Raw genomic sequence first — 24111 nt, 5'->3', positions numbered from 1 at the left:
CCCTAATCGCTTCCCATCAGGCCTCCACCCAGCCCGTCCGGAGTGGTTTCCATCTCAGCGGGACACACCCAGCATCCATCCGTACCCGTCTACGAGATGAAGTTCCCGGACCTGTGCGTCTACTGAACAAAGACATCACACGTGCTACAAACTCAAAACGTTGATGAACAACAAAAAAGGCAACCTCCACACTCTGCTTCTCCTCCAATCAGCCGGCTCCGAGGTGGCAGGGACACAATCAGAGACGCAAACATGCAGCAGACATGAAATCAGCTGCAGATCGGATCGGCAGACCGGCTGCATGTTGTCTCTCTGACTCACGTGCCTGAACCCAAACACAGTCACGAACAAAATCCAGAACAATGCAAACCGCTTCACGCCTAGTAGATAAACTCCAGAAAACATTATTCTGTTAGAAAATTAATACAAACTGCAGCTTCTTCAGACAGCAGTAGAGGGGATAATAGATCAGAGTTTAGTCCTACCTGTATCACCTGTATTTACCCGTAAATGACTGCTGAGTCAGCTAATTCTCATACCTGCTCAGTATAAAAAACATGAAGAAAATCACAGTTCAGTTTAGAAGGATCATGGTTGGTGAAAGGCATCACACTTTTACTCCTGAAGCTCTTTGGGGGTTAAAATTTCTAAAGTTGCATTTTTCACATTGATTCTTGAATTAACAGGAAATTTAACTAAATATGGAAGCTGTATATCTTTTTTCATGTTTTTGTACAAATATTTAGAAAATTATCTTTTCAAAGAGACATCAGGGACATCAGTTTATGGTGGTGTAAACAATGATATCTAAAGCATTTTTCATTACCACATTTTACTGCCCCCTGTGTCCATGGACTGAACTGCAATTTGAAAAATATTTTTAAGCATGAGCACCACTGGACAAATAAAGGTATAAAATTCACTGAGATTCGAATCTTAAGGATGAAGATGAAAAAAAGTAACATCTTTTCAAATTTTACTTTAGGACCTTTTAGAAGGTCCAAGACATAAATGTGACTCCTACAATTTCATTTTGCAGAGTTGGATTTTTGACTAGAAGATAATCGGGCAGAGTAAGGTACCAACTAGCTAAAAGCCTCAAAATAGGGTTTATTTACTTTTCAAAGTGCAGTTCATCTCAACAACAGTAGGAGGCAGTATTTCAGGATTTTACTGCGTGCCTAGAGCTCAGAAATGAAAAGATCCAAGAACCGCCAACACCAAAAGATCCAGATCTTTCAGCAACCTTGGCCTAAAAATCCAAAATGGCTGCCACATATTCACTAAAAGGATAAAATGGAAATAACTTCAGTAAGAAACTGGTTTTATTTTGCACTTCTGGGTGTATTTTATGCCATTCTGTCCAACAGTGTACAGTATGTTAGTTTTGCAAATGTAAAACATTTAATCTTGGTATCGCACTGCTCTCCCACCTAAATACCAACGTCATGCAAGTCAGTACATGAACAAAAGGGGGCAGTATATTACAATTTAAAGAAAAAAACTTGTTTGGCTGACTGCTAAAATCTATCCATGGATTTACTTGGCAGGAAATGTTTGATGTGAAAGGAGCTGTTATACAACATGAGACATTTTGTTTGCCCTCCATACAGGTTTAGATTTACTGACCAAACAGCCGTTTGGGACGTTTTAAGAAGGCTGATCTTCCACCAAAGAGTTTGTTTCCAATTAACTCTAGTCACGGTTGCACCAGGGTCTGGTGAGCTGGGGTCACTCGTCACTCTGCACTACTTCCTTTAAATCAAAGGTGCATTAATATCACTGGACCAGCTACCAAACCCAAAGTTGGAGTTAAGTTTGCAGAAGTGGAGCAGTGTTTGTGTTGTGTTCTGGACGGGCTGCATGAGAGGCTGTGATCCGTAAAACAGATGGTTATCAGCACTCTGAGATCAGTGTGAGAGGAAAACCTGCTGCTGCCGTTCAGGTCGGTGCTTCCTTTCACCTGGTTCAGACAGGAGTCAACGGTCCGATATATTGAGAGCTGAACCTGGGCTGAATTGTTCACTGTTGGGTTTGGATGTTTCTTGGTGGCTTTGTTGCGAGTCAAGCTCATCCTGCTACCTGAAAAGGTCTTTAATCACCAGCCTGGGCCTGTTGAAGCTAAACTGTACATGACAACTAGACTGTGGCGACGCAGTTATCCTGTATGCTCAACATACCAAAATCAGCAGAACATCTATTACGATAGAGTTTATAAAGAACCACTGACTGGCAAGTGCAGGCCCACGGGTTGGAAATAAATTATACAATAAAGATCATAGGAGTTGCTTAGCGTGCAATACCACCTGTGACCACAAAACCCCTTATTCCACGAAGAAATGCTAAGTCTGTTACCACGTTTCTATGTTTAATTAGACTCGAGATTAAACGTGCCTAAAGTATTTCTTCCCATCCTGTTCAAACATGGCTTCAAAAACCGCGGCTGGACGCCACGTTTGAGACAGAGACAGTTTACAAAAGTTAGGGTCAAAGTTAGCGATACTTAATACAGCCCGCACTTTGCTAGAAATTACAGGTTAACATAATTTTCTCTGACTTTACTGGTTACCTTCTCAGTTCTTGCATGAAACCTTTTTTTCCTCTTCAGAACTTACAGGGTGCTTTTAAGGAACTTGCTATTGACGTTCTAGTAGTTTTTTTCCCAAATGTACAGATTACTCTCCTAGAGCTTTTCAGGAATGTGGTTGGGAATTTAAAAGGGACTTGGCAGCATTGACAGGGGACATGTAACCATGTACTTTCCTGGTATAATTGTGTACCAAAAGTAACCTGGAGGTTCTGAGAAGTACCCTGTTTGTACCCTCAAACTTGTGCTAAAGTTTGAAAAATATCCCAGAAAGTACTGGAAAGCAGCTTTTGAGTTTAGGGACAGATTTTTGAAAGTAACCAAAAATGCACAAGTTACCTGTAAAATATAAATTTTGTACAGGTACAATAGGTAAACGGTAAAATCTGGGGAAACTGTAAGAAAGTAACTTGTAGTTTCTGGAATGTGAGTTATTCCCACAGTTTGGATGTGAAATGGCTCAGATTGGAGTCGGAAAACCTTCAGATCAAGGAACAGATGTTGTAAATAGAACCTGCACGACCCGATAGCGTAGTCCGATGCTGACAAGCGCGTAGAAACACGTAACCTGTTCGTTGCCTCATAAAATCATGAGATGGTCCATCATCTCTTGAAGCTTCCTGTTGATGCACCAGCTTCTGTACAGAAATCTGATCATGATCCAAAGTCGCTGCATTCAGAATGAATCAAACTGAGCCGTTTAACCCGTGAATACTGGCTTTATTAGAGGTTTTTCCCGACCTTCCCTGCGTTACGTCTCATCTCGACTCACCAGCGTTGAATCAGAGCTCGTCTGAACTAACCGCATGATTCATTCATTCCTCCTTTTGAACACCTGAGGAGGAGCTCTAACTATAAACATGCTGTGAAACAAAATCCATCTAAACCTGACCTCTCAGGGGCTAGATGGATCCGATCCGAGCAGCCGACGGGAGCCTCGTTCGTTTTAGATGCTGGAAAACGTGATGAATGTGTCATTAAAGCAGCAGATCATATATTTTTGTACATTTTATGCATCACATGGTTCAGTTGTTGCCTGGCAGAGATTTTAAAATGCTGAATCATCATTTGTTGTCGTTTACATCTTTGTTTCGGGTTTGAATCGGGTCAGTCAGCCGTTATTCCTGCACGAGAAATAGTTTTTTGTTTCCAATTGTAGAAATTATTTTATCTGTTGAAATGAGTTGTTATAGAAATGTATTTTTTAGATCTTGGATGCAATCTAGAAATTGAGTATCTGTTTATTTTCTTCCCCAAGATGTCGGCTGTGATTTAGTCAGAAATCGACTCAAAGATCCAAACCTTCTCACCAAAACCAAGATCAAAGCACCAGCACAGAAAAACTGTTCTGCTTTAACAGTGATTTAAAAAATATACTTGAACTCAAAGTTAAAACCCAAACCATTAAAGGTTTTTGTTTTCTTGCACATGAAAGTATTAGATGCTGAGAAGAGGTTCTGTGGAGCAGATTGATGCATGAATCTGAGCTGCGTGAAAGAAAAGGGACCACCTCGCTCAGTCATTTCAAACCGAGTCGACGGATGCCAAACGGCTCGTGCACTTTGATCATTGTAACGCGGTACTGAAGCACAAAACAGATGCGTTTGGTACGAATGGATGGTTGGAAATATTTTTATTCTAAATGATCAGTGGGTCGTATTAAGATAATGAAAATCTCTAATTACATAATAGATTATTTTAGAACGCTGTACACAAGATGTTTCCTCACCTCCCCGGATGGGGCCTGTTTATTTCTCCCACTGCGATCTGCAACATGTCGAGAGCAAAACTGTTCACTTGTTCCCCTGTGGTGCAGCAGCTCGTATTCTTGTGGCAGTGTTAGAGATAAATGTCTTGTCTCTGTTTACCATCACAAATATAAAATGTTCAAACTCAGATTTGTTCTAAACAGTGATGATTTATGATCACTAGATGGCGCCATGGCTCAGCTCCTTCTGCAGGTTCTGGAAATGTTTTTGTTCTGGACACGAACCTGAGCCTAAACAAGCAGGTAGCGGCTTCAGGATTGGCTTTCATGTTTCCTATCTCCTCCTTTTGTTAACACTTACTCCAGAAACAACCCCCCACCACCCTCATCGCACATATAAGATTTCCTGAACCAGAGCTGCAGCAGAGCCTCGGCGCTTTATAACGTGTCTCAGAATGTGTTGAAATTTAATGTTAGAGATTCAAATAAAATGTTTCTATTAAAGCATTTAAATTGCAACATCTTCATTGTGGTCTGTTTCAAACAACGCTGACCCAAAATATTGCCGTTTAGTTTCATTCTTCCTCCTCTTCATGCTTCTCCTCATCTCGTTCATATTCCTCTACTTCCTCTTCCTCTCGTTCATATTCCTCTACTTCCTCCTCCTCTTCCTCCTTCTCCTCCACTTGTTCTGCCATTTGTTGGTCTTGGTTTGGTCGGTAGTCCTGATTCTGAATCACACTCAGCGTCGGCGGTTCCCTGGTCTCCTCACTGGAGGCAGGAGAAGGAGGGGTCTTGGCACCTGATGATCCAGCGGTTGGATCTGACTTCTCATTTATTACGTCTTGATCACTGCAAATGGTAAAATTAAATGTAAAATAAATCGCAAGATAATCACCAAATATTCTAAATCTGCATTTAAAATAAAGTTCAACTATGCTGAGCTCAAATTGTTTTGGAGCTACATAGTAGCTCTAGTTTTGTTCAGAATCAGCTGAACTTAGTTCAGGTAAAATATTGGCAAAAAGTACAATGCAGATTTGTAAATATTATTGCTACCCTCAGAAAATAATTTCAGTGGGAATAAAAGTCACAATAAGGAAGGGGACTGTTTGGATTTTTGATCAACTGCTCACTAAAGGGTAAGAAATGTAGAAATAAATATACTTACTGCAGGTAAAACACCAACTGCTTGTAATGTCTCTATATAACCCTTCTTTCACACATAAAAAAAACCCTTTAAATAAATAGTTCTACAAGATAATTTATTCCTCTAACGTGGGACAGAAAAGGGAACCAAGCACTCAGCCTTGAGGTACTCCTGTGCTGAGGTGTATTTTTAAAACTATTGCAGGTTCCAAGGGTTTTTAGGGTAGATGCAGCTATATGCAGTAGCGCACCTGTCTAGATGTTGGGCAGAGGAACTGGTCTCATGCTCAGACTGTTGGCTCTCCTCACTGGACTGTGGAGATACTCTCACAGGTTTGGGGGGTCGGCTGGCTCGGCGGCAGGGCGGCGCAGGTCCACGGCACCGCTGCGATGGCAAGCTGTGGTTAAAGTGTGCTGCAGCCATGCACTCTGCTGTGGTTTTATCGCACACACACTGCAGTTTGTCGCATACTGTGATGCCCTGACCTGCAGAAGGCATTAAAGGTTTATTTTCAGGGTTGCAGGAATGCAATTAATGTTTCAATTATAATATTTATATAGCCTTTAAAAACATGAATTAAACAAGAGAAACATTGTTAAAATGGTCACAAAACTTGCAAATAAATAACGAAGATTTGAGTGCGAGGAAACAGACTATTTGACTAATAAATAATAGAAGGCTTGAAAGTGCAGTGAGTCTGAAAGCTCCGCCACCTAACCTGGACCTGAGTATTTCTGGAACACTAAGGAGACTTGCTTGGGAAAGAACATGACAGAAACATCTCTGAAGGCAGCTGATGGGTTCTGGGAAAGTAGCCTTTTAACCTCCTTGAAAGTAGCCAGTAACATTAATTTCCTGTTTTTTACTAGCAGTGGTCCTCAGGGTCCACTGTCCTGCATGTTTTAGGTGTTTCTCTGACAGGTGATTAACAGGCGTCTCGTCTCGTCTGCAGCGCTAGATGGCATTAAGAGGAGGGAATGTAATCATTTCAATCAGGTGTTGTGGAGCAGAGAAACATGTAGAGCGCTGGGTCCTGAGAACCAGGGTTAACTGGCGGTTAACTTCAGGACCTGATAGTGGACTGATGCTGAAAAGTGCAAAGAAAAATGTAACCAGAGGGGGCGCCATCAAAATAAGGACCAGATTTAAACTCTTTATGCAGCTTTTTTATTTTGTTTTCTCACAGCCCATCAAAGGCCAATTAAAGTCACATTCCTTTAATTATATGTTGTAACAGGGCAGCTTTTCCAGCTCAGGGAGTCCAAGATGATCTAAAAGTTACATTAAAACGCTTCTTAATCCAGGGCTGATGAGCTGTGAGTTCGTCACACAAGTGAAACAAAAGCTACTGAGGACTCAGTTATTGGACAGTCTGGATCTGCTCAACCCAATTAGCCATTAAAACAGATGTAGAACATGCAGATTTCCTTTTATTCCTTCTCCATCTCCGGAGTTTCCAGATATTTTTACCATTCAAGAGTCATGTCTTCTTCTAAAGCAAGAAATGTAAAACCGGTTTTGATCTGTCCTGCAGCAGTGTGTCCTCACTCACATCGCGGTTTGTTGCTGCTCTCGCAGGAAATGTGAGCGTTGAGCTTCCTGTTCGCTCTGCAGCCCATCGAGCTGATCTGTTTCAGACAGCAGCGATGGAAGAAGCAACATCTGAGGAGCAGTGAAAACATCCTTTCAGACTACATCAGGAGATGCCAGGAAATACTCAGATCTGGATACTTCAAGTATTTGAGAAACTTTAACAGAGTTATGTGGAAAGTAGTCTTAAATAAGTAGAGGTGTTACTGTAGTTACATCATGAGCTCGATATTAAACAGATTATTTTATTCATGGTCATTTAACAGAATAAAAAGAGTGCCTCAAACAGCCGAAGAAAAAAAAAAAGCCAGAAAATTTAAAAAGTTTAAGCAAATAAATTCAGGAAAACATGAAATAAGTTGCAAGAAGTTTGGTAATGTAAGAATCATTTTTAAACTTGTATTAATCATAAATCTATTTTTCTCAGAGAAAATCTTTATTTAATGAATTTAATTTTAATAAAATAGTCATTTGGATTTTATAAGCTCAAAATCAGAGTAAGAATATTTCAAAGTAACTGTACTCTGTTATTTACATTTAATATTTACTTCCCTGTTCATCTTTTATTTTATGCATTGGTTTTTATTTTTCTGTAAAATGTATGTACACAAGTTTTACTTTTATTTATTCAGTAATTTTCTTACAAAATCTTAAAAAAGTAAACGGTTAAAGTGTAAAAATGTGAATTTTATATATATTTTGGCACTAATTATTCTACAGGTTTAGTTGAGAAAAACCTATTATGAGGACTGAGAGTTTAATGTTTATGAATAATAAGATGTTCTGACCTGTCCAGCTGGTCCAGAGGTTGTCCTCCTCCCTCCTGTCCACAGTAGCAGCCGTACATCTCGTACTCATGTGGACATCGTCCCGTCAGGCAGCGCAGCATCTCCCCGAGCGCCGGCATCTCCCGCCGGCTTCGGCCGTCGCTGCTGTAAACGCTGAAGGAGTGGCTGCATTCTGATTGGAGGAAACATTCACCTCAGAAGAAGCATTTCGCCAACCAGTGATGTCCTGAGATCAGACCTCTGGGAACCGAGCCCGGATCCAGCTTACCTTTACCGTCCGGCTGCTGGATGTCGGTCAGGCCAACGGACTCCAGCAGAGACCAGGCGAAGAACGGCACCGTTCTCTTCTGAGCTGCATCCGCCTCTGAGAACAAAGCAGAACTTCAGTTTGCTGTTGGAAGCTCAGATTCCTCCTCCCTCTGATCTGGAGGAGATTCATCCTGCAGTTGATCAAACTTTTGTTCTTGAAGTGAATAAACTCAGACATTTTCACTCCATGACTGGAAACATTTAAGGCACAATCATAAAAGTAATCTAGTCCTAGTTTTATGTGTTTTGTGTCTAAATATCTACTTTATTCATCTTTAAATTGTGATTTATGAGCTGGAGTTTCCCCTGGCCACCATTAAAGGTCAGAGGTTGTCAACTGTACCTGACAAGATAAATGAAAGGGTATTAAACCTTTGAGCCACCAGGTTAGGCTGAAGCAGTAAGCTACTTTCTATTTAATATGTGTACCATCTTCCTCCTGCGAGGTGTTGGCCTCCTCTTCCTCCTCACACAGAGGTGTTTCAGTGAGTGATGAAGATCTCACAGCTGCCGTTGTGCTTCGTTTTGGTTTGGTCTGGGTGACGGTTGGGGATAAAGATGTGGTCGTCGGGGGCATTAGACGCTCCACACCTGCAGCAGATTAGAGATTAAAATGACATTTTAAATTAGTTTTATTTTTTTTCTTCTAGGTTGAGAACGACTTCCAAAATAAATCATTTATTCACATTTACTTCATTTCTATTTTTGTAAAAAAAAAAAAAAGGATATTCTGTAGTTTTTTTTTATTCAGTTGACCTTTCTTTAATTGTTCTGTATTTATTCAGGTTGCCGCCCTGCACACCAACAGTAACTTTAAGGTGCTCTATAAACAAACTTTGACTTGATTAAACACAGACTTGTTCCTGTGTGATTATCTGGTTTCCATGCCAACGATCCATGCAGTTTTTGAGAAAAAGGACACTAGGCATATATTTTATATATCAAACTAAATGAAAGATTTACCAGTTTTCACTGGGTTGGCAAAAAGACAACGTATGCTCTAAATGTTCCCGTACACTGCAGCAGAGACGAGCTGTAATTATTAACTTATTTTTCCTCTAATAACTGGAACTGAAGGATGATTTTATCCTGTCGTCTCTCAGATAAAACACTGGAGACACAAACATTTAAACGTGTTGCTACCAGAAGGTTCTCCTTTTCTTGTTTACTTGTCTTCACCCACCCACTGAATTCTGCTTCTCAGAAATCGGGTTGCCTGGGCAACAGGTCCAGAAGGGAAACCCAGAAAACCCATCTCCCCAGCATCATCTTCCAGCTCATTCTAGGGGACCCAAAGGCATATATTGTCCTTCCAGTGAGTTCTTGGTCTTCCCCAGGATCTCCTCCCAGTGGGACATGCCCCTAATCAGATGTCCAAATCACCTCCGCTCGATGCGGGGAAGCAGCATCTCTATTTCAGCATCTTTAAGGCTGAGCTCAACCATCCAGCGGAGGAGAAACATCCCCATGTTAATCAGTGTAATACAGCATTCATAAAGAAACCCTCAGATGACCTCTGAAATCTCCCACAGTTTGCTCCTCTGGAGCTGAAGGTGTTGCTGGAGTTAATGTAAAGCTCACACCTCAAACAGACACACTGTTAGAAGAAGCATATTAATACACTTTGCTTGATAACTCCCACATTATAGAGGATGCTCCAGCTTTCCCAGCTCAGCTGTTTCAAAGTGGAGAGGTGTCTGTCAGAGCCTCAGGGTATCATTACAGACTCGCTCAGGAGGAAAATAGGCACTTAACCTGCTGCATGTCTTCCACCTGGCAGAGAAACGGTGGCACATACGTTGGCAGCTCAGCAAATGTTTTTATGAAGCTGCAAAGTTGCTCCTCTGCTGCTAAACATCACTGAAAACGGACTTGAGACCTTCAAGGGAAAACTAGACGCACCCCTGCTGCCTCCATAGAGGGAAACAGCAGCCAGGTGCTGCTAATAAAATGCATTAACTGCTCCTCATCACAGTGAACAGCAGCTCTGTAGAAGCAGGAGACATTTTACTGTTCTGGAGCGTACTGATATGTGTTAACACGATGCCAAGACTGAAAGACATCAGCAATAACTGTTGCTGCACTTTAGTTTTCAAACTGAGGTCCATCATTCCACAGACAGAAAATATTATCTGCAGGTGGGAAAGCTGCCTGTCATTCACCTTTGTTGTTGTTGGAGTATAAATATCTGGAAAAAGGAACAGACACCACTCAGCTACATCTCAGCATGTCATCCAGATCCGTAAGAAAACAGCATTTACTCACTGCTGTCTTCATGTTCTTCCTCCTCTTCCTCCATGTTCGAGCTGATCTGGGGTTTTGCTGAAATCAGTGATACTCTGAAGGTAACCAAACCTGCAGGTAAGTAATGTTTTGGTGAAATAAATGGTTAATAGCCAACATGAGAAAATAAATCTCACTTTTTCCCATTTCTATACTGATACTTAGCATCTTAGTCTTGAATAAAAATGTTATTTTGGATAAAAATCTGTTCTTTTCATGATGAACTGGATTAAATGTAGCGGCTGTTAATTAAATGAATGTGTTGCTGCACTTAATGAGTATTTTAAAGCATTTAAACATTAAAAGTTGCTATTATGGCGATGGAACGATATTACTCAATGATCTCAGCTTCCCAATGGTAAACGTTGCTGGCAGTTAAATACAATTATAAACCAGAACCAGCGCGCAAAGATTACCGTCTAATTTGGATGGAATTCAATTTCTGTCCAAGATTGTGGAAGTTTTAGACGATCTATTCGGAGGGTGCAACAGAACAGAAGGGTGCAGAAAATGTTCACATTTGGCCCTGAAAACTCATGAAATATTTGTCTTTTCACTTCGTTCACATTTAAGCGTCTAAAACCTCCTTGTTTGGTTAAAGGAAAACATCTTAGATCATTTTAAGCTAGTGTTTGATCCGTAAATTCTGAGACGGGTTAAACAGAGTCTGATTTAAACCGACAGGAGAAAAGGTCCGATTTGGATGTAATTGTGGATCAGAGCCGGTTATGCTGAGATCAGCCACCAGAGGGCAGAAGAGTGGGGTGATGGTGTCACCAGGCAGTTACCTGAGCAGCCAACCGTGAGGGTCAACAGACCCAGACCCAGAGGAGGGTAGAGTAGCAGTACTACTCATGCAGAAGTCAAAAGTAGTCATCCAAGTACTGAGTAACTGATCATAACATCTAATTAAAATGATGATAATCAGACAGACAAAAATATACATTTTATAACATCTACAAAGAAATCAGGCAGAAGAAACAAATATTTCCAAATCAATGTTTTTTTTTTTACCACATGAAGCTTCAAATTTTTTTAGATGAATCCAATACGCATCCTAAAATATATTTGTTAGAACAGTTTGATGTACTATATAGTATTTACTGTATATTCACAAATAACAATGAAGTTGGTAAACGTACTGAAAGTCTCGCTGTAACAAACTGTAAAGGTGTGTCTGGGTTTGGTGGTCAAAACCTGTTTGTTCTTCATTCAGCAAAGTAACGAGAAGTACTACAGCAGCCACTATTTGTACTTCAAACTATTATTACTTCAGTAAAAAGTACATTCTTTTCAAAAAGTTACTCTAGTAAATCTTACTAGTTACTCCCCACCTCTGCCCAGAGGAGCCCCCAAAGATGCATCCGACAACAATACTAGCTAAACATTATGATCACCCAACCGGATGTAACCCCCGGTTAACCCCCATTTAACTCATATAATGCCTGCTGTTAATGCCTAATTTATAGAAGAGGTATTATCTGTCTGCTGACATCTACTCTCTGTCCTGATTTCATTTTCATACCAATAAATCTACATTATTTACATAGTTTGTCTAATTTCTGGCTTTCTGGCAGCAGCTTTAATATTTTCTTAATATAACATTGTTAAGCACCTTCACCCGGTGGTGTAGTTCTCAGGGATGTTGTAGTCAGAACAGACGGTGCGTTGTCAGCAGGCGATATCTGGGTCGCCACCAGACTCGCCCTGTAATCTGCGCCGGCAGAGCTGCGTGGGGAGGACGGCTCGTTTAAGGTCTCTCCATCATGGACAAACTGAACTGGATCTGCAGCAGAGATTCAGAACGTTTTAATAACAATCTTTGGTTGTGGTATCCTTGTTTCAGATGTTTAAAATCCAGATGCATTTATTAGGAAACTGTTCATTGTCCAGCCTTATCCTGAACATCGGAGCACCTCAGGGTTGTGTTCTCAGTCCCTCCATCTTCACGCTTCAGACAAACGCATACTCATACATTCACCTCTCAAACATTAGGGTCACGTTTGCTGACAGCATCACTATGGTAGGGCTGAAAACAGGGAATGATGGGAACAAATACAAATAGGAAGTTCAATATCTGGCTTGGTGGTGCTCAGAAGGCAATCTGGTTCTGAGCACCTTCAAAACAAAGGAAACTGTTGTGGATTTCTGGGGAGCCAGAAAAACAGCAGCTCCCACGTAACTCCGTATAAACGGGAAGGAGGTGGAAGTTGTTCCCATCATTAAAATCTCAGGCCTCAATACAACAAAGAACTTGAGATCGATCATTAGCACCTACCACCTGGTGAGGAAAGTCCAGCAGAAACTTTCCTTCCTAAATAAACCCAAAACATCTAACCCCCTGTGCAGGAGTACAACAGAAAGCATCCTGAGCTCCTGCATTTTAGCTTCAAATTAAAACAAAATAAATCAGGTGGATCAGATTCTGAAAATGCACCTTTTTGTGTAATTTTAACTTATTTCCTATTTAAATCATTTTAATTTAATCTCTGACAGTTTCTAACTCTTCTGCATCGACATGTTTTTCGATGTTACTACAGCAAAACCTGGAGGACATAGAATACCTTTGGTGAACACTTCACCTGAGGAATATCTGCTCCTTATTAGAATCATTAAACGCGACTTTCAAAATAAAGATGTATATGTAGAAAGACAGCATCGTGTTCCTCTATGCTGCATGGACCGAAACAAACTGGCTTTTCTGGCTCACCGAGGCTGATTTCTGCAGGACCGCGGGTCATCTGATCTTCAGCTACGTCCTCCCACTCGACTGCTTCCTCTGCGTCCGCCTCATTCAGATCTGTAGATGCAGCGACAGGAAACGTCTGAGCCAAGTGAGTCATTGAGTTGGAGTCAACAGCTGAGAAATTATTTCTGGTGCCATGAAAGCTGTGGGACCATCAGCTCCAAGTGGAATAATAAGCAGCTCAGGAAAAATATCAATTTTTCCAGAAGCATGAGAAATTAAAAAAAAACAGGAGACATAAACGGTTACCTTGAGAGATCAAACTCTGGTTTTTCATCTCCTCTTGGGTTCCCTCTCCTGCGCCTTCCTGAAACTCCTCTGCAGGACAAACCACATCTATCAGCTCACAGATTACTGCTGAGCAAGATATCCTGCTGTGGTGTTTCGATGTGCTCAGAGAGAATTTACATGTTTACAGCCACAGAAACTCTAATAAAGCTTAAATTATGTCAAATGTCAAATTCTGCAAATGTTCAATGCATCTTTTAGACAGAATAAATAGCTTAGTGCAGCTTTAGAGGAGGAAAAGTTTTGTGTTTAAATCTGTATGAGAAGTGTTGCACAGATTAAGTTTGTTTCATGTCTGCAGAGACTGGTTGGATTGACTGTGATGTAACTCTGGTCTCTCTGGCCGTACCAGGATGAGTCAGGAGGATGTTTGGTTCTGGTGGCCCGGTGATGAGCTCGCCGTTTATCCCAGCCAGATTACTTCGGTTTTCCACAGTTTCCATCATCACCTGGTCCAGCTCTCCTGGTTTAGTTTATGTAACATTCAAGATACATTGGAGCTGGAATTAGCCATTTCAGCAAAAACACCTTTGAAATTAATAACAGAAATGACCTATTTAATTTATTTCTATCATTAGTAAAACAGCAGAGCCTGACCTGACCCTACCCGAGTTAGTACCCAGTAAGCTCAAGAAAGTTCCCTGAAAGTTTTGGGAAACAACCTTGCAAGCTTGGGAAGTTCTAGAAACAAGCTGTCAATTCTAAAAATGTGACCTTTAAGCTAAATAAAGTACCCTGTTTAGTGTAAAAAATAGCCTACAAGTAAAGGTAACCTTTTTCATAAAGTACTCATAAAGTACTCTTAATTCAGAAAACCTGTAAGTTCGTTAAAGGAACCTGTATATCTCAGAAAGTAAATTGAAACATCTGAAAAAGTAACCTGAATGTTTTTTAAGCACCCAGTTAGGTCCAGGAAGCAACACAAATATTCTGAAAAGTACGCAACCTGTAATTTACAAAAACTACCATAATTCTGGTAGTTTTTGGAAGATAAATCTATATACAATTATTCCAACAGTGATGATGGCATGTCTGTTATGGACACGACTTTTCCAGAGAAAAGATCTCTGTTAGTAAATTCTACAAAGTAGCCTGTAGGTATCAATAATTACCCCGACGATCAGGAAGGAACTAAGATTTAAAAAAGATGTCCTTTCCAAAAAAAAATTACCTGCACATTGTGAGGAGTAACCTGTAGTATAATATACTTTAACTGGTACAACGTGCCATGTTAGTTTCTGAAAATAGGTTCTAGAAAGATACCCTTTAAACCTGTGATTTCCTGAAGTCATTTTAATTTAATTTAATTTATATGTTTTCACTTATTTTTTCCTATTTAATACTACAACATGGGGAGTAATGATGTCTGTTTTACATTAATATACATAATACATCTGTACAAAACTGATGTTAAACTGTTACTAAAGTAAAATATTACAGATGGATCTGTCAGGTTTATTATAAGGAGCTCAGCTTGTCTGGATGTGGTGGATTTATGAGGCATTCAAACAGAGTCCTTCATTATTCCCTATTCAAAGAATAAAGGGTCAGAAAATGTTCTGTTATAAACCTGAAAATTGGATCTTTACCTGCAGACAGCAGGGAGGAGTTGGAGAGCCCGTCTGCTGCAGAGTCGTTTGCTGCTGTGAGAACATCTGGAAAGAGGAAGGACGAGGACAGTTACATAAAAACACCCAACAGGTTGTCCTTCAGACATGCAACAATAACCAAGTACTGGGGTCGGTTCAAATTGAGGACGTTTGAATACTGACACCAGCATCCTGCAAAGAGAAAAACTCAGTTTGAAGCATCTTAAAGACCTCCAGGAGGCTTCACTAACTTTTCTCTGAAGTTGACTTCTTAATAACCTCCACTTCTACTTCTCCTGCTCCTCTCACACTGAGAGTAGCTCAGCCTCTTCCTACAGCTATATTTAGACACTTGTAGATCAAAGCTGTTCTGTGAAATCAATGATTTTTCTGTTCCCAGATTAACGTGGGCAGGAAGCTGCAGGATTAAACACCAGGAGGTCATTGTTTTAATTGGCTGAGGTGTGAATCAACCATTTCCTGCGATCCGGCTCCGCTGACCTTCTCCAAACGTGACGCACTGTCCAAAGACAAGTGGCGCGCCTGGCGTGGGGACTACGTCCTCTCTGAGACTCACCTGGTCTATTGAAGACCTCAACGGCCTCCACCATGGTACCTCCGAACAAACCGAAACGAGAACCAAACTAATTAGAGATCCCAGCTGCCAATAGTCTCTAACCCTGATCAGGCAGAGAGGAAGAAGATAATTAGTCGAGGTGCTGCTGAAACACTGCTGCAATTAACAGAACCAGAATCTAGCTGAAAAATGTGTCCTTTATTGAAAGATCAGCACCAATGATCTGTTCTCAGTCTACATAAAGCTGCAGTCAGAACTTTACATCCTCACATATCTTCAAACACTCACAAAACAAAGTTGAAAGCAGCTGCTAGTTTCTCTTTGCAGCATGAAAAGGATTTTTTTTATGACTACTCAATGGACTGACCCATATTCAGAACACAGTAAAGAGTCTAAGACCCAAACTGATCAGGAATGCCATGAACTGGGAACTTCTGGACCACCAGTTTTTCGTCCACAGATACACCAGGCTTACATCAACATCGACTGAGAGGATGCTGACCAGACGTCTGCACCTTCAAGCTGGACTGAAACCTGCAGCCGCCCACTTGGAGAACCCAAATCCCTTCTGGAGGAAAGTTTGATGGTCAGATAAATCAAGGGGAGGCTTTCAAACGTAAGAACACTGTACCACTATAAAGCAAAGCAGTGGCAGCATCATGCTCTGGAGCCATTTCACTTTACCTCTTCTGGATTTATTGTGATTTTATCCAAACTCTTACTGGTCTTGATGCAGCCAAAGTGGTGTATTATTTCCCACGAATGTCAGGTGATGCATATTCTCCACCTACCGAGGGCCGCATTGGGAGCACTTTGCTGCCATCTAACGGTTAGTGTCGTGTCTACTTATGCCGAATTCAGCTAATTTGTAAACCATATATTTAAATCCAAATATGTATAGTATTGTGTTATAATCAAATTGTTATCACGACTACTCAGTTTAATAGTCGTCACTACTACTCCTTATCACTACTCGGCTTAACAGCAAAATTATTCGTATTTAAATAAGTTCAAGCTGTAAGGAGTTTAAAAAATACCTATAAATTCTTCACTTTCAGCTCAAATCAACAGCTAGAAGGTTGGAACTTCGGTCCAGCTGAGAGTCCATAAGGACAATGATCTCAAACACAGATCCAAACTGGTTTTGGGATGAATAAAGCAGGTCACCAAGGGCCCCAACCTCAACCGACTGACAGTCGGGGGAATATGTTTAAAAGCCGAGTCTCTTGCAGGAGATCAAATTTCAATAAGCTTTAGCAGTTTTACCAACAAGAAGTGCTCTAATATAAGGTCAGGTGAGATATTCAACCAAACATTAGCAGAGGTGTATGTATATTTCTGAGCCTGTGTGATTTAGAGAACATCAATAATAGACTCAAACTTGTGTGCCTATTTCTTCTTTTTTTTAAATTATACATTTAAAATGTTTGATTGTTTAATTATCTCAACAGTTAACTGTAAAACCGAGAAGACAACTAATGTTTTTAGCGTAAGAAAAAGACCTGCAGGTAAAAACCACCTGTTGAGTTTCCAGCAGAGCAAAACGAATCTGTGAGGCCCCTCAGAGTCCAGTTGTAGGGGCTCTGAGCCAGGCAGTCGATGGCAGCTCGGTCACATTCACAAAGCATCTGCTGACACAGGTCACCAATATCTGCAGGAGAAGGAGGGACCCATAAATCCACATCCTCAGGAAGGGTCTCCAGGAACAGCAATCAGTCTGAGACTCACCACAGCTGCTGCTTGCTGCAGAGCAGGTCAGGTTATAAGGAGGCAGAGGCATCTGTCGCCTGCAGGGGGCAGCATTCTGGTAACACTGTCTGTGAGTTGCACAGCAGCTGCAGGGAAATAACCAGCAAAAAATGTAATATTTAACATGAACCAGCAATAAAGTCAAAGAAGAGAAAATATATTTAGCAGAAAAACAACATTTCCTCTTTAGCTCCAAAATGAGCAGCAAAATGTACAGCTTCTCTTCTATCCTTAATGAATAATACGTTGTGTGGATTTGAGAACCAATTTGAGTTAATCTGGGCTTTCCTTACGTGTCCAGAGGGCCCACAGGATTCCCAGACGCCACATATCTGCAGGAGCAGCCGTAATCCTCCAAGTCCCGAGGACAAACCCCTGATGCACACTGCAGCTTGGACACAAAGCTCAGCAGCGAGGGGAAATTATCGAAGACGGCGTGGAGCCAGGTGAACCGCGGGCCCAGACAATCTGACAGCAGAAGAAGATGGAGTCGGTTGTATGAAAACTAACCTTTAATAGGTATTTTATTTGTCTCATAGCTGAAACAGAGACATTTAATCATAGATGATCCTATCGGCTGGTTCAGAGAGGAGGATAGTCCATGCAGGGCAGAAGATGAGGGCCATGCCTCGGTGCACAGAGCCGACTAGGACTACAGGAGCCTCAGAACATCAGATTGTGAATCAGTCAATAAGGATGTGAACAACTGAACAAACAGTTGTGCAAAGAAAAACATCTGGCTGTGAGGAATTAAGGAGCTGATGGATTATTACATTCAATCCTACAAAAAAAATCAGCTGCTTTAACTACTAATTATTAGTTTGGTTTCTTACAGTAAGACAAATTAGGCTACAAATAGTTTGAAAGTTAATTGTGCTTCAAAAGAGCTTTATTACATCTTCCTGTGTCATGTAACTAAAGCAGCTTTGTGTGCAATTAAAGCTTCGTCCTGTAAAATCTTTCTGCTGGCCACAGATTTCCCTGTGAAAGGAGCTTTCATTGCTTTATGTTATTCATCCAGTTGCTTCCTGAGGTCTCCCTCACACAAGCAGGTTGGTTGCCTGATTTCAATCAAATGTAATGTTTTCGGATCTCTGCTGATATTAGTACCACAAAATATTATCCTTAATAAGTCGTATTAGTCTGTCTGGATGACTTTACATTGGATCAATATATACAGCACCCTCCACCCTTATTCGCCCCCCTGTTAAAGAAGAAGAAGAAGAATTAAGGTAAATTCATCTGTTATTGCAGCGGCAGCATCTCACAATGAAAAAATTGTAAATTCAGACCTTTAATTTGAGAACATTTATTTAGAGGGGAAAAAATACCCAAATATTTTTTCTTAAAAAAAACATCACTGGTGGCAAAACGTTTAGCACTGACGAGTCCTATCAAAATAAATCCAAATAAAGCATTTTTAAGACCTTACTTTACTTTTATACATTAATGCAGAAGTGTCACAAAACTTTTAATAAGTAATCCATGACTTTCTGATTCCCTGGGTTATAAACATGATGTGACGTGTTCAAAATGGGAAAGACAAGTGAACATGCTGTTTAAGCAAGGCAGATTTATGTTGAACATGATTCAGGAAATGGCTACAAGAAAATAGTTCATGGCCTAAACCTATCTGCAGTTAGTGCAATAATAAAAAAAACAGCTGGAACTGGGACACATAAGACTGAACGAGGACCCCCACACAGTGATGATTGTAAGGAGAACCGTCTCCAAAACCCACCGAGAGCTGCAGCAAAGGTTGGGGGAGGATCAACACAGCTCCCCTGCAACCGTTAGACTGTATCTGCATGCCAGCTAGTTGTGGCGTGTCAAGAAAAAGCCTCAGCTGTCCTACCATCACAAATGTAAACAAGAGGAGTTTGCTAAACTCCACTGGGATTTCAACTGGAACTATGAGCTTCGGTATGATGAGACTTATATTTTCAGCAACAAACACTATAGGTGGATTTGCTGTGAAAATCTAGTGACCACTGTTGAGCACGGTGGAGATTGAGTGATGCTGTGGGCCTCTGGCTCTTCTAAAAGCCTTGGGAACCTTGTTAGACTGCATGGCATTGAGAAGTTTAAAATACAAGGAAATTTTAAATAAAAATCTGGGTGACCTCTGGCATAAAACTCAAACTAATTCAGCAGAATGACCAACAAAACTTTAACAACATCTGCAGAAATAGTACAACTGAACCTTTTTCTCTGTGTATCATTTTTCTACAGATATAAAGTCTTTTCCAGGGGTGCCAATAATTGTGAAAGGGACTAAAGCCTTTAAATGAACGGTGCTTCAAATTGTTTTAAATTTCAAAAGTGAGCTACGAATCTCCACAGCTGCTCTGGAAAAAACCAGCAGAACATGAAGGCTCTTCAGGAATTGATGACCTTTGTAATCATTTCTTCAAAAATGTACTTCTCTTGCTATAAAATAAAATAGCATTTGCTTCACACAAGTAAATATCAGCTAATTAAACAAAATTATTCTAGATTAAAGTCCCGAAAGAAAACAGTTTGCTCCCTGCAGGCTTTGATCCAGCATCACATGTTGACTCATCCTCTCGACCCAATGAACCAGCAACCTTTAGCTTGAGTCATTATTTAGAATGAATCCAAGCAGCCTGTGTGGAGACCGTTAAGATGCCTTAAACCTCTCACCAATTACGTGACCTGCGTTCAGGCTGCTGTCCTCTGGGTCCGGACAGAAGACGGAGCTGCCAGAAAGCGCTGCAGAAAAAATGGACTGATTTAATTCATGCATGCAACATTTAACACATCAGCTGTTAATTGATAAATCATTGTGTAATTGGTGTAATTACACAAATAAATGAAACCACCGTGGAAGACAGAGAACAGCATTTTTAAAGCTCAGTGATGAAGCATTTGGAAAAGGGAACTCACTGTTGGAAGAAGCTGACAGCATGGAAATCCACAGCAGGAGCATGGTGAGTTCCTGCAGTCAAAGAAAATCTTATTAAAAAAAAAACATTAGAATCACAATAAGAACAGATGGATCAAGTTTTTAAAATGAACTGAAAATTGTTTGTTTTTATGGTGAAAGAAAAACAGACCCGACACACCTGGCCTGTTTTGTAAAGGGGCTCTAGAAACCCCCGCCCTCACAATAAGGTGCCTGATAAGGGCAGCTATGACCTGCAGGTCAGAGGTCATGGTCCTCAGGCAGAGAAGCATGGATTACCTCCCTCAGGTTGGGAAACTGTTACTGCCTTTAAATGGAGGAGTTTCAGTATCTCCGTCTCTTATGAATGAATGAGGATAGATTGACCAAACCAGCTTGGACTGTGCAGTGATGCAGATAAAGGACCAGAGCGGAAAGGTGAAGCTGGTCTCTGTCCAACCCTTAAAATGCAAATACCATGAGTTCAGATGAGCTTCTTCCAAAGGCACAGAGTGGGGTTGCTGCTTCTCTGAAGCAAAAAAGACTCAACCCCAGGGGAGATTAGAGTTTATAGCTGGTTCAGAAATGACTCAGAATCGCTCCAGATGAGTTGACGGGTTAACAGGGGAGAAAGGGGAGGGAGACAGAAGGAGGAACTGCTCTGCAACTGGTCCACACCTCAAGGAAAAGTGGAATCTCTATAGAGAGATGTTAGAGTTCCCCTTTTGGATTTATTTCCAAGAGGATGGAGGGACGAAGGAAGGAAGGAAGGAAAGGCTGGCTGGAAAGATGGACGGAAGGAAAGATAATTTAACATATGGAGGGATGGATAGATCGATTGGTAGAGGATGGATGGGCAGTTTAAAGGATGGGAGAACAGATGGATAGACCAGACGGTTGGATTAATAAATGAATAACCTGACAGACGGAGGAACATCTGGATGGACGGACGTAAGGATGGATGTACTGATGGACGAACAGACAGTTTTAGCTGAATTTATTTTAGTGCAGGGATTATTTCAGCTTTTTGCACAAATCATTTTCTGTAAAATATTTCCTGTTTGAACTTTGTAGGTTTTTAATTATTTTTTATTCTTAGAATCGTCTAGTAAGGTAAAGTTTCAGGTGATTTTCTTTCTACTTAGTACAGAGTGAAAACCCAAAGAAAGTCCAGCTCAACCCAGCAGAGCAACATGGATTGTATCATCGCAGCCGTCAGGGAGGAGGAGGAAAAATATCACAGCTGCTCTCTGCCTGACTGTAACAGAGACCTGTATTTTCTCCAGCATCTCACACCCAGCTCTATAAATTACCCCCATCATTATAATGATTATTACTGCTGTGCCAAACAAGAACTTCAGCGCTCGCTACATCAGCAGTTAATGGCTTCAAACAGCTCAGCCCACCTGTGGCTCTGCTGCACAACACCAACAAGTGAGTTGTTTATGTTGCAAAGCCCCGGGTAGATTTCATTTGGAGCGGGACACGGCATCAGTACCTGGGTCAGCGGCTTCACTAGTGCTGTTAATCTTTAATGTCAGTATCAAAGCTGAAGAGCTCCAGCCTCCATGTTAATGGAGATAGTTGACTACAGAGACACCTCTGTGATCTGAGGCTCTGAAAAAGCTTTAAAGGCTGAGTTTATGTAAAACAAAAGATGTCGAGCTCAAATCAGTGACTTCTGGCTGCTCAGGTGAACCTAGTTAGACTTAAAACAACTCCATGCCAGTCTGTAGGGCTCAGCATCTTAAATGTTAAAGTTTAAGTGAGGTCCACCATAAAAACATTCAACAGGGATTTATTTGGGAGTGCTTTTTTAATATGAGCTACAGCATTTAATTTCCCTTGGAGATTAATAAAGTATTTTTGAACTGACTTTACCAAACACAGCTTATCAGAACAAACACCTCATACTGTCAAGCAGGGTGGTGGAGGGGTGGTGATTTGGGCTTGTTATGTAGCAACAGGACCAGGGGATCTTGCAGTCATTGAGTCCACAATGAACTCCTCTTTATACCAAAATATTCAAATGTGAGTCAACATGTCCAACATCAACACCGAAAGCCTGTGTTGAGTTGTGCCTGCGTGCCCGGTTCTGCTCCACCCCCTGTGATCGTACTTTATTTAATTACTTTTATTATTTGCTAAAAAAGTCTTAGAAACTTGAGTATGAAGATCTCCTGCTAACAGCCTAGTCTTCTGGAACAACTCTTCCATCTTTATCCTTGAATAACTTACACCAACTTTTCCTAAATTATTTTGTCTGCAGATTTATTGGTTGTTTTTCTGAAATGCACCAAAGGTCTTGTTTTTGTCAACTGTCCTGAATTTACATTCACTGATGCTCCAACAGTGACTGCATGTTTTTCAGTTAACCTCTAAATGGATTCAAGGACACCGACCCGGAAAAAGACGAAAACCCTGCAGAGCTGCAGGAATTTCATTGAGCTAAAAGTCTACTTCACGTTAAATAAAATCCTGAATATTTACGGATTTTCTTTGAATTTTCAGAGAAAAGCTAACAAGCATCAACATAAACTATGAATTATTTTAACATATTAGTTAAACTGTAAAGTGGTAAGGAAAATCTTACCTTATTTGTCTTCTGGTTGTAGAAGTTGAGCTTGTGTTACACTCTACTCCATTTAATCAGACACACCTCTGTTGGGCCTCTGCAGCCATTAAAGTGGGTCAGAGCCTCTTTCTGTTGTCTTCTTTCCCAGCAGAATGAATCCTCAGCTCCTTCAACTGTTTATCAGTCCAACCTGAGGGGGAGGAGGGGAGCCTTCAGCCCCTTAAGATCAGCTCTTATTGGCTATCCGGTGACACCTGAGCAGAAGCTTATCCCGGTCCAGTTCCTGCGCAGGTATGTCAGGTTTTTTTCAAATACAGATGGGGTCCGGCAAGGGGATCCATAGAGCGGCCTTTGTCCAGCAGAGGTCTGGATGTATGACCTGGGGGGGGTCAAACTGGTCTCATTTGATCCTCACAGGAGTTCAGATCAATGAGTGCGAACAGGGAGGGAGGGAGTGGCTCAGTGAAGCAGAAGAGCTGTTGGTTTAATAACAGGATGGCTGATAGTGGGGCTTTGTCTTGGACAGGTGGAGATGCTACAGGTGTTACACAAAGATCTGGATGCACCAAAACATCTAAAATCCTATCAAGAACGATTTCTGTCTTATTTTTAAGAGCTGGTGTGAGAAAGTGTCCAACATGAACAGATCTACAGCACTAAGGAAGTCTGCAGTCATCCTTTATTTTTTCCTTGTACGTTTCTTCCAGGCAGTCAGAAATGCATGCGATCTTCTGCTAAGAATTAGGTGGATCAATCTTCTCCGGGCTATTTAAAGCTCTTGTGAACATTCTGGACTGAAAATAAAATAAAAGTTAAGCACCCATTTTTTAAAAATGACTCCAGAGGAATGTCACCTTCACGAAGACCAATTTTATTTCTATTTATTTAGTTGAATCTATCTATAGGAACAAAAACAACAGTTTGGATGAAAGAAAAATGTGTTTTTAGATCCAACATGATGGATCCCTAAGAGCATAAAGTTGATAATCAAATCAAGAATGACTTGGCGTTTGGGTCCCTGCTTTACTCTTTGTCGGGTTTTTAAATCCTAGACAGAAAAAAATTCACATATCTTCATCTGCTAGAGATTTTTTTTAGACCCGACTGTTTTAGTTGTGTTCTACACTTTTATCTTTGCAGGTTCTTGCAGGTCTTTGCAGAATCTTGGTAAGGTCTTTAGGGCCATTTTAGAGATGCATGCAGTGAGCTCCACATTAGGTGTGATATAAAACTGTTGACCATGCACAAACTGATCTGATCTGGTCCA

General features: G+C 40.9%; 2 protein-coding genes across 4 annotated transcripts in view; one reads left to right on the top strand and one right to left on the bottom strand.

The window, feature by feature from the left end:
- efr3a (EFR3 homolog A (S. cerevisiae)) overlaps positions 1 to 4814 on the top strand; it is a 122456-nt gene extending 117642 nt beyond the window's left edge. For all 3 annotated transcript variants that reach the window (XM_047367946.1, XM_047367945.1, XM_047367944.1), the window contains one exon: positions 21 to 4814. In XM_047367946.1, the coding sequence (XP_047223902.1) occupies positions 21 to 126 (106 nt within the window). In that variant the 3' untranslated portion in view covers positions 127 to 4814. The remainder of the gene's footprint in view (positions 1 to 20) is intronic.
- On the bottom strand, positions 4204 to 23341 carry oc90 (otoconin 90). Its single transcript, XM_047367947.1, has 18 exons — positions 22863 to 23341; positions 20272 to 20323; positions 20029 to 20097; positions 17658 to 17832; positions 17344 to 17450; positions 17135 to 17266; positions 15039 to 15104; positions 13799 to 13912; positions 13411 to 13479; positions 13126 to 13215; positions 12031 to 12201; positions 10398 to 10487; positions 8562 to 8723; positions 8092 to 8187; positions 7824 to 7995; positions 6998 to 7107; positions 5696 to 5930; positions 4204 to 5147 (listed from the first exon to the last, which is right to left on the bottom strand). Exons 2-18 carry the CDS (start codon positions 20312 to 20314, stop codon positions 4871 to 4873), a joined length of 2178 nt encoding a protein of 725 aa, XP_047223903.1. The 5' UTR covers positions 20315 to 20323; positions 22863 to 23341; the 3' UTR covers positions 4204 to 4870.
- Positions 23342 to 24111: the final 770 nt, after the last annotated feature.

The sequence above is a fragment of the Girardinichthys multiradiatus genome, chromosome 6 (genome assembly GCF_021462225.1).
Source record: "Girardinichthys multiradiatus isolate DD_20200921_A chromosome 6, DD_fGirMul_XY1, whole genome shotgun sequence".
In the NCBI taxonomy this organism is placed as follows: domain Eukaryota; kingdom Metazoa; phylum Chordata; class Actinopteri; order Cyprinodontiformes; family Goodeidae; genus Girardinichthys; species Girardinichthys multiradiatus.
This window is presented reverse-complemented; position numbering and strand designations above follow the sequence as displayed.